The 14,724-nt window shown below is 35.7% G+C and overlaps 1 protein-coding gene and 1 long non-coding RNA gene across 9 annotated transcripts; both read right to left on the minus strand.

Moving 5' to 3' along the window:
* On the minus strand, positions 878-3,646 carry LOC104711265. 8 transcript variants are annotated; one of them, XR_755233.2, is made up of 9 exons: positions 3,323-3,645; positions 2,992-3,032; positions 2,745-2,897; positions 2,571-2,660; positions 2,282-2,362; positions 1,794-2,103; positions 1,660-1,695; positions 1,278-1,586; positions 878-1,157 (listed from the first exon to the last, which is right to left on the minus strand). It is a non-coding gene; the product is annotated as an uncharacterized LOC104711265 (long non-coding RNA). The 8 variants fall into 8 exon arrangements; XR_755236.2 differs by having other exon boundaries at positions 1,794-1,915; positions 2,825-2,897; positions 3,323-3,644; XR_755230.2 differs by having other exon boundaries at positions 2,825-2,897; positions 3,323-3,643.
* On the minus strand, positions 6,739-14,549 carry LOC104711264. Its single transcript, XM_010427954.2, has 15 exons — positions 11,672-14,549; positions 11,454-11,582; positions 11,148-11,339; positions 11,017-11,066; positions 10,588-10,906; positions 10,377-10,503; positions 10,110-10,298; positions 9,696-9,791; positions 8,613-8,782; positions 8,286-8,501; positions 7,927-8,202; positions 7,680-7,827; positions 7,452-7,585; positions 7,222-7,308; positions 6,739-7,143 (listed from the first exon to the last, which is right to left on the minus strand). The coding sequence occupies exons 1-15, from the start codon at positions 14,252-14,254 to the stop codon at positions 7,060-7,062; spliced, it is 4,800 nt and encodes a 1,599-aa protein (XP_010426256.1). The 5' UTR covers positions 14,255-14,549; the 3' UTR covers positions 6,739-7,059.

Raw genomic sequence — 14,724 nt, forward strand, 5'->3', positions numbered from 1 at the left:
AAAAAAAAAAAAAAAAAAGGCATTTGCCTAGACCCCTAATATTAAGAACTTTTGGCCTTTTGGTCCCCAAATTTAAATAATTATTTGATATATTAGTAAAATATATATTTTCAATGTTCCTTTTCTTAAGTTTCAAAAATTTATTTAACTAGCATTTGATCCGCGCTATGCGCGGAAGTTAGATGAGGTTTTTTTTTTTTTTGGTTGTTTTGCTAGTTTGTTATTTGGTTATGTGGTTATGTATATTTCATCTTTCTGTCTAGTTATGTTGTTCTCATTTTATCCTTTGCACTTTTGTTTGTTTATTTCTTGGTGTATTTTTCTAGTTTGTATAATGTAGTCTATTTTAAAAATTTTAAATTTATTTAAATCATCATTATCTGTTTTTGTTTTCATAAAATATAGAATTAGAAGTTAAGTTTTGTATAGAAATTGTTGTTGTCTTGCTTTAGTTGTTAGTTGTGGTTTATTAAAATTATTTTTCATTTTGTCGTTTTATTGTTTTCTTGTTTTATTAGATGTGGTTGTAGGTAATATTTTTATTATATGTTATTTTACTTAGTAATCTGTGGGAGTAGTATTTTTCTAAACGCTTTTGTGTTTGGAGTAATGAGTTTTGGAGTAATGAGTTTGTGATTTTTGATGACAAATGTTTTAAAATCTCAATTACTTACAATTCTGTTTTTTTCTTCATTACCATAACTATCTATCATGAACTTGTTAATTTTGGTTTAACTCCTAATGTCTAACCTCATCCTAACGAAATATATTAAAAATGACCTTCTGGTTCCTTTTACTCTAACCAAAATTGTTTGTTTTGGATTCTTAATCCTAATTCAATGTTTAAGCTTTTCAAACTATTAAGCAAACAAAAAAATATCTTAAACTGTTTCGTCAAGAATTAAATAGTGTGTACACACACACAAACTGTTTCGTTCAAGGAATAATATGGACATTAAGAGCCACGTGCATTGTAACCAAATCCAAACCAATGCACGTGGTTTAACAGATTTAAAACATATGTTTTACAAAAAAAACTAATCCAAACCAAATCTTATATACAAAAACATCAACTACTCTGTCTTAGACAAAACGCTCCTCTTCTCTCTAATCTCTTCAGCTCTCTCTTTTGGGTTCTTGCTCACTCACCACTGGTTCTGCATAAAAGTAAACAGTTTGAAGAAGGATGGTTAATAACTGTATCAAGAGATCACTCACCTTAACTGAATAAACCATATACTAAACCGGAACAATTTGTAGAAACAAGACTCACTAACCTCAATATCTGTAGCTTAAAGTAAGCGGCACTATCCCAAAAATAGTAGCTTCCAGATTCACCCTACAAAGCCGCACTATCCCAAAAACAGTAAAAGGAACAAAAAGAAAAGTAAAAACTATAAATCAGATTGTTTACTGCAACAATCGATTCTCAATATTTTATAGAACATAACATATCATAGTCAAATACTCAAATAAATACAGAAAATAGTTTTTTTATATAAAAAAGATACATTCAAATCTCCATCCTCACCTTCTTACATGCCTCGATACACTTACAGCTCATAGGTTCCTCCTGCTCGATTTCCCTATCAGAATTAAACATTCATAACTCTGTTTACAATATGAACAGAAGAATAACACAAGCAAGAACTCACTCACCATTGCTGCTAACCCAACGTCGAATCCAACAATGCCCTGAACACATTCAAAGCTTATATGAATGACTTATATTAAGAAACACAAGTTAGTTGATGATAGAAAACACACTTATAAATATAAACCAGCCAGCAAACCTCTTTGTAGTTTAATCGCATGAAGCTCTCTGTCCTTCTCTTGATTCCATTGTAATCATTGGGCTCGAAGTTCAATCTCCACCTGCTGTAGTTCTCTTTGTAGAAATGTTATGAATTTGCTGCTGCAACAGCTCACCATACATAGTAATCAAATAGTAATCCAAATCAACAGCTCTCTTCCATTTACACAAAAGTATAATTTTCTACTCTCCAATAAGCAAGACAATTAAGCGGACTTGCAAAAACAGAAGTAACTAATCTAGTATATGGTTCTCTCATATGTCTGGTTTAGCTTCAACTGTTCTAAATCCTGCAACAGATTTGACAAAGGAAATGAACCATTAAGATACAACTGAAAAATATACCTCCAATGGTAAAGTTCTTAATTCAAAGTTCTTAAATTTTTTTTTAAAAAACTTGCTTTAAAAAAGGAAGAAGAAGCAGCTTGAACTTCAAGCAAGAAACATGACACACAAGAAAAAGCTTACAAGGTTGGGATATTTGGTGCTAGGTGCAGAAAGAAGAGCTGCAGTGTAAACCAAATGGTAAAGAGAAGCCGTTTGCCACACCTGAAATAAACATAAAATCGGAGCCAGCAAGCAAACCGGAGCCACAATGAGGCTAAAAATTACTATATGAGCTAAAACCATTGTTCCAATACAAGAATGTGTTCACGGTTTGTTATCATTGAGACGTGATGACTAATTCTGATTTGAGATTAAAATATAGATGTAACATGAAGAAGGGAGTTTTCTTTTGGAAAAGGAAGAAACATACCATGTCATTCTCCTTCTTCTTCTCAATTAGATTTATCGACCAATCTTGCTAACTCTTTGGGAGGCCATACCACATCATCATATCCATCATCTACATTCAAAATCTATGTTAATATGTGATTAAGAATACTGTAACCATCAAGGATAAGACATTAACAGGAGAGTGGAGACTAACATTACATGTAATCAACTAAAACTCATTATATAGTTCTTGTCAAAGGATGACTCAAACGTGGTTTGGTATAAGGAACATACTTGAAAACTACAACATCACCACACACAAACTTGTAATCCTTGAGGCAAATTTTGTCCACAAGTACAAAATCATCTGCACCAACAATTGAACATCTAATAAGAAAAGAAGAATAGACCAAAAAATGCAAGAGTCAACTTTGAACCACTTTTGGCTAAAGGACACTCACCAAAATAAGAATTTTTCTGGGGATTCACTGTCGGAAACCATCTGCAACAAAATCCACAAGGTTCCAGAGTTAATAAAGCTTTTAAATAATGTTTTCTAATAAAAATGACACAATCTATCAATTGCATCTTACAATAATCTTAAATAATTCCCATTCCAAACCAGACCCAATACAGTTATACCAGACTTAAAACCATAGTATTGTCAAGCAGCATGAACTGATCTTGTGAATCTAACCTTAATTAAACTATGCTAAACTAATTGAACTAAACCTAATCGATTCATGGAGATGCAGCTTAAGCCGTTTGTCGTTAAAAAAAAATAAAACGTACCAATAGAAAGAGATTGGAGCATCGAAAGAGAGATTGAATCATTGACCATCGATTAGTGTTGGGTTGCTTCTCGATTCTCCTCTAAATTCACGTGCAAGGAAAAATACACTCCTCGTAGCCAGTATCATCGTCTTCACCAGTCTCAGTGGGCAACCTCGTCCCGTGTCCGCTGTAATGAACGACAAGAACATCGCCAGAATCAGCAGATCTGATGGAAGACTTCAATTCGCATCAAATGGTGAAACAGCATGGATTGTGAGTTAAGGAGAAGAGCAACCGGTGGAGATGGAGCGTGCGGAGGAGAGATTAATAGGTTTAATCCATAAGATAGAAAAACGCGTGGGCCTGAATTATCTCTGCAAAACTTTGGGCTAAGTCCAATCCGAAAAACCCAAAATAAAAAGAAGAAGTTGCTGACGTGGCAGCACCAGGAGTGAGTAAAAGTTAACTTTATATATATAGATAGATATATTAAAATGTATTGCTATTTATCTCTAGTATTTTACAATATATACTTTTAAAAGTTATAGTATTTTCGTTGATATAAAGTGTTAATTAAGAAAATAGATTAAAAATTGTATAATATTATATATTGATAGTATATAACATAAAGTTTTATTTTTATAGATCAAAAACAAAGTACTAATTATCTATAATTTATTATAAAAAAATATATCTAATTTTAGTCATAAGTTATAACACTTTTTATCATAAAAATGTATAATTTTTTTTTCTTTAGGCCTCTGAGAATCTAGGCATGAGTAATAATGATGATAGACAAGTGAAAACCTAGACAAACTTATGATATGTTATATACACCCTCCGTTTCAAAATATAGGATGTTTTAGTAGAAACACGCATATTTAGAAATAGTTACTTTTAAAAAGTTTAACCAATCATAAACAAGTCTGAATAACAGAAAATACAAATTTAATCTAAAAGTTGGAAATATCCTATATTTTGAAACAAAAATACTTATCTAAACATCTTATATTATGAAACGGAGGTAGTATAAGAGAGACTCAGGAAGATGAAAACCTAGAGAAGGCTCTTGATCTCTCAATTCCACCACAACGGTCATATTATTGTGAAAACACGCAGAAATTTTAAAAGATCTTTCTCTTTAGATCTTGTAGGTAGTGGTATTTTCTTTTTTGCACAGAAAAAAGAGGTATTTTCCTTTAGTTTGAAACCTATTTTGTTTAGTTTTATTTATACTAAGACTCAGACCCCCGCGGTGTAGCGGAAGAAGAATTTCAAAGAAAAAAAAATAAATTGAATTAAATTTAAACTTATATATTATTAATTTATTTGAAAGTAATAGAATAGTTTAAGAGTATGTGATCCTAAAAAAAGAGAAAATAATAAGTAGTACTAAAACTATACAAATGTTAAACATAAAGTTTTTAGTAAAAATACAACCATCAAAATAAAAACCAAAAATATTGTTCATAATATAAAAATATTTTGGTAAGGAGACATAACTAAAAAAATATAATATAGTGAAAAGTCATACTTAATCGAGGCAATCTTGCAAAAAATATTGTTTAATGTATTATAAATATAAAATATTTTGTAAAGAATTACGATAAAGAGTTGCAACTATTATAACAGTTATTAATATATATATATATATATATATATATATATATATTATTAGTAAAAACTATAATAAAAATGATCTTAAGTGAAAATATCGACTGAATGGTTGTAATGAGTAACTGTAACTTTCTAACAAAATAATTATAAATATAAAATATATTTAATCATTAGTGAAAACATATCAATGACAATTATAGTAAAAATACACAACTTCTAAAAATAAAATACATATTCTACAAAGTGTTAAGATAAATAGACGCAACTCTAAATTATATTTATAAAACTGAACATTGGACGATTCTCGAACATCCCTTGAATTTCGACAAGATCTGAAACTCATTGTAGAGAGACTTGGCGTGTTCAGAGGTTTTCACGGCGGCGTGAAAACCTTTCTCTTCATCTTCAAATCATTATCATCATCAACACAGGGATCGAGGAGCCATCGGTCGTATACGAGAGAGAAACAGAGTTGTCGTAATGAGTTTATTCGATCGTATACCAAAACCTATAAGCGGTCGTAATGAGTTTATTCAGGATTTAGGATATAAGTGAGTTTATATACGAGTAAGTTAAAAAAAAAAAAGGTCGTAATGAGTTTATTCAGGATTTAGGATATAAGTGAGTTTATATACGAGTAAGTTTAAAAAAAAAAAAGGCATTTGCTCTAGACCCCTAATATTAAGAATTTTTGGCCTTTTGGTCCCCAAATTTAAATAATTATTTGATATATTAGTAAAATATATATTTTCAATATTGCTTTTCTTAAGTTTCAAAAATTTATTTAATATATTAAAATGTATTGCTATTTATCTCTAGTATTTTACAATATATACTTTTAAAAATTATAGTATTTTCGTAGATATAAAGTGTTAATTAAGAAACTAGATTAAAAATTGTATAATATTATATATTTATAGTATATAATATAAAGTTTTATTTTCATAGCTCAAAACACAAAGTACTAATTATCTATATATCTAAGTTTAGTTATAAGTTATAACACTTTTTATCACAAAAATGTATAAATTTTTTTTTTCCCCTCCAAGAGTCATTGGAGGTACAACTATTTTGATTGATAGTTATGATTGGAGTACTATTCAGTTTAAGAGCTTGTTATGGGAGCTTTTACGTTTAACCATTGACATATATGATACACATATATAGATCCATTTGGATAACATCTTTGACTCTCGAGCCGCTCACTAGTCACTATTCATCTCTAGCATGCATGGAAGTTTAAAGTTTCAACTATGTCATATCCATTGGAATATAATATGGACGATTACTAATATACCTATTTTTATCTATTTTCTTATTTTTCAACAAGTTAAATAATCATCTTTACTTGAAAGTTCCCAGTCGTCCTCCTGAATACTATCATGACTACATTTTTAGCACAACTTGCGACTCGTGACAGATACTCCCCAAGATCGGCAAGTAGCATGAGGTTGTCATACATCCCACCAATTGTTTGCTTTCTCACCCGCGAGTTCACCTTCATCTTTTAAGAGGCGTTCCATTTTCCTCAACCCATCTTCCAAGTACTACAATCCTATTTTAACAATACCGTTTACGGTTTAATCTTAGGATCGAGTTGGATTGGTGTTTACTTAAATATCAAAAGATCAAGAGAAACGGAAGAAGGATACATAGATTTAAAAGTTCTACTAATGTATTAACAAGTTTAATAAATGTTAAGAGATGATACATATAGGCATTTCACTGGATTAGGGTTTCTCCAAGTTCTATCCTAACTTTTAACTTCAATTAAATTAGTTGTTAAGATAATATAAGATAGTATATGACAATAGAGATGACCGACGAAATAGAAGGCTATGTAATAATAATATGAACATATAATCCTTAATGTGACAAGGATTTAACCAAGAAAACTACATAAGGTCTTCTTAGACCCTTTCCGCTTAAAATACTTTTGCTTAATCTTAAGACAAAATCTTCTTCCCCATCCTCTCTTAGAACGACTGAGATGAGTAAATTACATCCTTTCCTCTCGAGTTTTCGTTCTGATTGTCAAAAAAACGTACTTACTTCTCTTGTAGTATGTACTTGCGAGATCTCCTAAACTGTAGCAACAAGAACTCTACTTGGCTGTTTTTCTTTTGGTTCTTTTTGATTTAACGTTTCTCGTAGAAGAGAACCTGTGGTTGCAAGTGTCCTCTTTCACACATTGTAAGAACATCACTCCAGCTACCGATCACCTGAAGATATTACATCAAATGGGTGACAATGTAGATGAGTGTATCTGCCTGCAAAGCCCATTGTGTTGATGGTCTTACCTTAACGTTTTTGTCATCGTACATGATCCACTGATCGTGCTCATGACTATATGCAAAACAATGATAATGTTGTCCATAATAACAAACCTGCAGTTACAGAAATAGCAAAAGAACAACGTTACCTTTAAGTTTTTAGGGTAAAAGCATAGGAGGAAAATACAAAGCACAGTTGGTTTTACGTTCAAAACCACTCTTCTGCTAATGTCATAGGGAAGAAGAAGAATGTGTACCACGGAAACTAAGCTATATGCGCTTTTAGGGTCCAGACCACGGTACATGATGCTGACGTCTATCTCGGTATTCAAGGCTGCAAGAGTACCTGCTATATCTTCTACAGTCTCACATGTGTTTTGCCACCCTAAAACTGCGAACCCCAAAATAATTAGTGTCAAGACAAAATAAATCAGTGATCTGAAAAAAGTTTGCATTCCTCAAAATTTTCACACAGCAAGTTTTACCTGTTGTAAAAACATTTGGTGGAGTGGTTAGAATATGGTGGATATGGTTGAGTTTCCCACACCCACCAGTTTCGGGATCACAGGCTAGTTGATGGTTCACCTCGACAAGATTTAGAAGTTCGTCAAATGAATTCCCAGGGTGTGTAACCTACAAGGCATAAAGTGGGGAATACAACAGGGAGTTATCTAAAAATATGTGAAAACTCAAGTCTAATGAATAATTTATATAATTAGCATTTCTTTTTACCTTCATGGTGCGTAGGGCACTAGCGTTGATGTTATGGAAAAAGGAAGTGTACTTCATATGCCTGGACTCCAGCCCACAGCTGTAGCAATTCAGTTGCTCAAAAATATCCATTCCAAACAGAGAATGGGCAATACATGTGCGATTGGCACAGTCCCATGAACCCGTACTGTTGCTCTCAGCAGATTCTGTGTCAGACAGGCTTGAGCTTTGAGCAAACGAGCGATGAAGGCAGTCGAAGATTACAGCTAATACTTCTGACGCATCGTTCATCTGAGCCTGTACACCATATGACACCCAAGTTTAGGATCCTTATGAAAACAAAAAGCTTACTCTGTAAAACCAGAGATCAATTCCTTTACCTCTTGGAAAAAACTGCTATCTGGATACAAGTTACTCAAAGCAATCCTAAGAGATGAAGGAGCCACAGGTTCTTTTCGTGATTCACTCGAAGCAACGCTTAAAGCAGTAAAAACTTCATACAAAGAGCAGACAACACAAGGATCTCCCACGTGATGGTGCTCTAGTGTTGAACGCCGTAAGAACTCAGCTCGAAACAACTCCAGATTCCATAGAGACTAAGTTCAAAACAAAAAAAAATAGTTTTCAGCAAAGAGAAATCTATTGTGCTGGACACTATAGATACTGAATACCCGAGAAATCAAACATTTTTGAAAAGTAAAGGTTACCTGTATGATAACATTCAAAAAGCAATTGTATTCGCCAACTTCATTCTGAAGACCTGTGCCAAATATGGGAACTCCGGTTGGGCTCCAAGACTCCGTTGTAACATAAGATAAACCCCCATCATTGTTTACTTCCAGAAGTGTCGACATATTTCTACCTCCTTGGTACGCATCTGGGTAAACACAATGTTCTGGTGTCAGATGCTTCATAATAAGGGCTTTTGTCACCACAAAATGATCACAGAACAATACGATGAAAATATAGAGAAGGTAGTAGCTTTTGCATAATTAAAAATGAAAAATAATTTAAGACATCTAAAATAATCAGATACTTAAAATGTGTCCTGAGATGAAGAAAAGGGGTATACACAATAACCCATTCTTCATACAAATGACATAACAGTCAGAGAATAGTCATGAAATGGGCACTTAACAAGATATCGCAAAATGTTAACTGTCAGGCATGATATGTAAATAGAGATGTTTGAATAACTACCAAGGCTTTGACGCACTGCCTTTTGAAGGTCAGCTTGAAACCTTTCTTCTTCATCGTCTTCAGCTTGTAATTGTCTTAATGTCTTTGTTCCCACATCTGGAATGCAAAGATGGATGATGTTAGAAAACAGTTGCAAGAAATCAATGTTGACACTGTCATTCCTCGTTGACATAAATGCTAAAAACAAATTACACTAGTTACAGAAGTATCAGTTTTAACAAGTCTAACTGTTTCATTAGTTCCAACAGATGAAAGCAGTTTCATTTGTCTAGTTCAGAAAAACATTAAGCTCAAGAAAAAAAATCTCTATATCGGATCATTATACATCACAACTATCAATGCTTNCGATGAAAATATAGAGAAGGTAGTAGCTTTTGCATAATTAAAAATGAAAAATAATTTAAGACATCTAAAATAATCAGATACTTAAAATGTGTCCTGAGATGAAGAAAAGGGGTATACACAATAACCCATTCTTCATACAAATGACATAACAGTCAGAGAATAGTCATGAAATGGGCACTTAACAAGATATCGCAAAATGTTAACTGTCAGGCATGATATGTAAATAGAGATGTTTGAATAACTACCAAGGCTTTGACGCACTGCCTTTTGAAGGTCAGCTTGAAACCTTTCTTCTTCATCGTCTTCAGCTTGTAATTGTCTTAATGTCTTTGTTCCCACATCTGGAATGCAAAGATGGATGATGTTAGAAAACAGTTGCAAGAAATCAATGTTGACACTGTCATTCCTCGTTGACATAAATGCTAAAAACAAATTACACTAGTTACAGAAGTATCAGTTTTAACAAGTCTAACTGTTTCATTAGTTCCAACAGATGAAAGCAGTTTCATTTGTCTAGTTCAGAAAAACATTAAGCTCAAGAAAAAAAATCTCTATATCGGATCATTATACATCACAACTATCAATGCTTTGAAAACACGAGCCAACGACAATGATCCTAGAAGGAAAATGAGAAAAAAAAAAAAAAAGGAAGGACTTACCACCATTGCTACGCAGAGTTTCAGATTGTCTCTCCCCGTCGGTACCTGACCACTGAGATTTACTATTCTCTGTCTCAGAAGGTGTGATCTGATATTTTCCATCAACTAACTTATTTGAAGCTTTGTGGCGTCTACCTCTCCTCCCAGTGCGTTGATCACCAGCTTGCATAGCTGTGCCATTAGGCACTACTGCAACACAAAGAAAACAATGAGTGCCACAGAAAGGTCAGTAAACACATATATTCATATTCGAAGACCAACACCAACCTTTTTGGGATTTTATATCCTGCACCTTTGCAGTATCAGATTTCACACAAGGATTTGTTGACGGGAAAACACCATTTGTATTCACTCTGGCTCCTTCCAAGTCATCAACTCGTCCATTCCTTTTCTCCTAGTAAAGCAAAAAACCCAGAAATTAATTTCAAGTGTTGATTTAAAAAACCACAACTCCACAACCTTGTAACTCTATTGTTACCTGATTTATGGATTTTGCATGTTCGTGTAAATCTAAATCATCAACTAGATAATCTGTGGCTGTGCAAACATTATACACTGCCTTTGCAACATTCATGGGAACAGAAGAGCTATAATTCTTTTGTTGTTCTGCCATGTGCTTCTCCTTGGCTTCATCCTCAATTCTTCTCTGATACTCCAAAGATTTTTCAAGTTTTCGCTCCTCCTCCTCTAGCTCTATTTGGCGTCTATATTCCTCTTCCTGTTCTTTTAAAGCTTCAACAGCTTCAGAAACAACGTCAGCCTCTGAATAATCACCAGATGATGCACCCTGAAGGAGGCTGGAACAAGAAATTATCAAGTGAATTAACATTCACCACCCATATTTTCAGAAACAAATATTTTTCAGGTTACACCATCTCAACAAAAAATTTACAAAGCAGATCTTCACCTGTGTTCAGTTGAATCAACATTGGAGCGATGGTCATTTCCAATGGTAGCCTATAACAAAACATTAAAAATAGTTACAAATATATTCAAGAAATACCTACAAAGTAGACAACAGATTAGATTAGTTCAAACCTTCAAATCTTTCAGTTTCCTAGTGTCTTTAATCTTTTTCTTGTCCTTGGACTTTTCCAGCGTGTGTTTTGAATTGTCATTTCTTCCTCGAGCGTCCTTCTTAGAATCAAGAGCAAGCTCAACAAGTAATGCTTCTCTTGCAGCATCAGACTTCTCAGTGGCATCTTTCTCTGCCAACACCTCCAAATGTGTCTGGGGGGAAGAGATAGAGAGGGAGAAATTAAGATGGAATGCCACTTAGAACCTGAAAGAACACTGCAACCAATGGAAGAAAACGTAACAAGGGCTTAAGGGTTAGATTCTTACCCGCATGTAGGACTTCACCAACGGTAACAATACTATCTGATAATCGTTGGAAGAAACTGGTCCAAGTCTTAGCTCTAATTGCTGCATCCCCGTGACAATTCGCATCATTTGCGCGTCGATTCTGCTAAGCTGAGATAGCAAACGTACACAGTATTTTCAAAGCAGAAAGGCAGTTATTAGTTATCGGAGCCGTATGGCATAAAGATAGAAAAGATTACCTCTGCGGACAAATGTTCTTTTTGTTTCTGGATCGCAGTCTCTATGAAACTATCAGCCTCATGTAAGGAATCCTTCAACCCCCATTCATCAGTTTCACCAGATTCTAGATCACGTAGCTGAGAACTCACGCAGCCATATGATTCTTCATATCCAAATTGATTGTGGTTAAGAGATTCTGCATCTTTCAAAACGTTTGTTATAGCATCTAATTCAAACCTACTACTGATAAACACCAACTCATGGTCACTCTCATTTAGCTCTTCTCTTCGTTTCCTCAGAACAGTTTCAAAGCTTTCATGGGTAAACTCTGCTGAAATCTCCCTCTTCCGGCCTTCTTCAAGACAAAGGTCCTCAACAGTTTGCAGTGCTCCCTCGTAGTTTAAGTGTTCGCATTTTCTCTCGCAAAGGTTCTCCAAGTGACTGAAATCTTTTTCAAGGATCTGCATGATCTCCTGCCCTTGGTTTGTTTTCTCTTCCTTTGTGCGTATCCATGACACAATTTGTTCCTCGCTAGAGGGTCCTGTGAAGATCCATGAAAGAAATCCATCCACACTAGAAGACACATTATTGCCATTAGCAATATCTCCAGAACTTGCTATATCTACATTATGCAATGCTGAGCCCATAAATTTCTCTTGGATGCTCTCAGTGCCAAGCAACTTTTCATCCAGAAGAAGACATGAATCTTCAGCATCAAAAAGAATCTCCTCTGTAACTTCACGACCAAGGTCGCCAAAATTAATGGGATTACTTTGTTCAGAATATCGACTCAATCCACAAGGCTGAGACAAGTCCTGCAGGAATTTCAGAATGTTCCTGAGTTGAGAAGCTCCCAAAAAGCAGATGCATATGGGTGACTGATTCAAGCTACGATTTACGAATTGCGAAACTGCGGGTATATTTTGGAGTTTATCCAACGTAAACTGTATCACCTTATCAAGATGGCTAGAAGCCAAATAGTTTTGTCTGATAAGTAGCTCAAAGGCTGCACGTATTTTCCCAAGGAGCTTTGCACGTTCAGGATCATCAGATAATGGCCATCCATCAAGAGGAGGAAATGCAATTGACAGCTTAACCTCTTCAGATTCCTTCTCATCACAACCGTTGCAAGCATCTCCAAGGCTTTCCTTCTCTGGTGAAGTATCATTCCATGCATCCTCGAAGCAGTCGTCACCATCTTCCATATTATCGCCAGAGTGAAAGTTATTAAACTCAGAGTTTTGGATTTTCTGCTGACTGCGAAGCAATTTCATTGCAGCAGAGAGATCCAATGGTTTCCATGGGGAACTAAGAAGTACATCAATCCTATCAGTGTCGACACTCTGAGGCAGAACCATTTGCATCTTAGGCATGACATTACACATGTGCACCTGCACAATATGCTGCATATGAGCTTCAGAACTCATGAACATCTCACTGCACTGGCAGCAACGCCAGAACCTCCAAGTCTTACTGCCCCCACAAAAGGACAGTGCCTCACTTATAATCTCATTTGCTTGCCCATCCTTTGAAGCACTAAAGTGACTCTTAAGATCACTAACCTTAACTCTAAGCAACTCTTTCTTCATTTCTTTGCTCATAGAATCCCAGTACGACCTAACCCGATCCCTTCTGTCCACTGTGGAGCTGTTTTTCCTCGCATTTCCATGCTTTCTCCTCTCCCCGTTTCTATGCCCCGCGCCTAATGTTGAATCCGATCCCTTGTTGTCAACATTCTCCGACAGGGAAGACTCTGAGTTCTGCTGTATCAACCTAGCTGCAGCTACCCTCACTTCAACCTCCTTCCTTAACTCTTCACGACTCTTGGTAGCTTTTTTAATCTCGTTAGGCCACCTGGTCTGAACCAAGTTACTCTCAATAGGATCCTCAGCCATCCTCCTAATTGGAATCAACCGAAACTTGTCTTCACCTTTGCCCAGGTTACTCATCCAAGTGGACAACGAACCAATGTTAGACTTCTGTATCAGAGACCTGAGCTCATCCTGGACATGTGCAATACGAGCCTCAGGTGTCAATATCTTAAGCTGAGTCTCATCCTGAAGACTCCCTTTAGCAGGATCAATAGGATATTCAATGGAGAGAGCACGGTGGCACTCTTGCACGACCTCATCATACTCTCTCCCATCGTTGGCAGCCTCATAAAGCAAGTTGGCATAAAAATGCCCATACTCAATCGAGTTGGGAGAGAGCTCCACAGCCTTTCTAGCAGATTCAATAGCATTCCGAAGAAACTTGTTTTTGGTAGCTAGGTCTTCGTAGACGGCAGCAACCTTAACGCACAAAGTACCCTGAACACGGTGGGCTAGGGCAGAGTCTTGATGGCGAGAGCAGGAATCCTTAATGAGACGAATCGCCTTGTTGTAGCTCCCACGCCCGAACGACTTGAGTGCCTTCTCGCATTCTAGCTTGACGACAGGTGAATCCAACGGCTCCACATTAGCGTCTGGTCCGGGAAAACCCCTCTCATATAAGCTACAAGCGGAAATCTCAGACGGCTCAACCTCTGCGACAGTCACCGTCGCGGCCGCAGACGACGGAGATTGTTTGGTGCGAGACGCGTGGGTTTTCTTCTTCTGACCCATCTAACGATTCAGCTCAAAACCCCTAATTTTATCTTCATGTATCTCCGCGCGTGTGTGTGTGTGTTATAAAAGCCCCAGCAAATGCGTAAAGATAGTCAAACCTAACCGGAAATTAAATTACAGTCAACATGAGGCGTTTCGTCGGAGATTACGGCAGCGGAGTACGGCGGATGATCGGGGGAGAAAGCTGGTGTAGGGCACAAGATAGAGAGAGTAGAAGAAGAACCAAAAGAGTCGTCTTTGTGCTCTCTGTGTGTGGGGGAAGTATGAGAAAGCCAAAGCCAAAGCCAGGGGAAAAAATAATCATTAAATCGAAAAGGTCAAATGGGAGATAAAGGGGATTTTTTATTTACACTGCGGTTTACAAACCGGTTCGCTTTTTGGTTTTGTCTGTTCAGCGGTGCGGTCGAACCGTCTGAATCTTTTACCATCTAAAATCGCGCGATTGAAGATTTTTTTTTTTTTTTTTT

Source organism: Camelina sativa, chromosome 9 (assembly GCF_000633955.1).
Source record: "Camelina sativa cultivar DH55 chromosome 9, Cs, whole genome shotgun sequence".
Taxonomy (NCBI): Eukaryota; Viridiplantae; Streptophyta; class Magnoliopsida; order Brassicales; family Brassicaceae; genus Camelina; species Camelina sativa.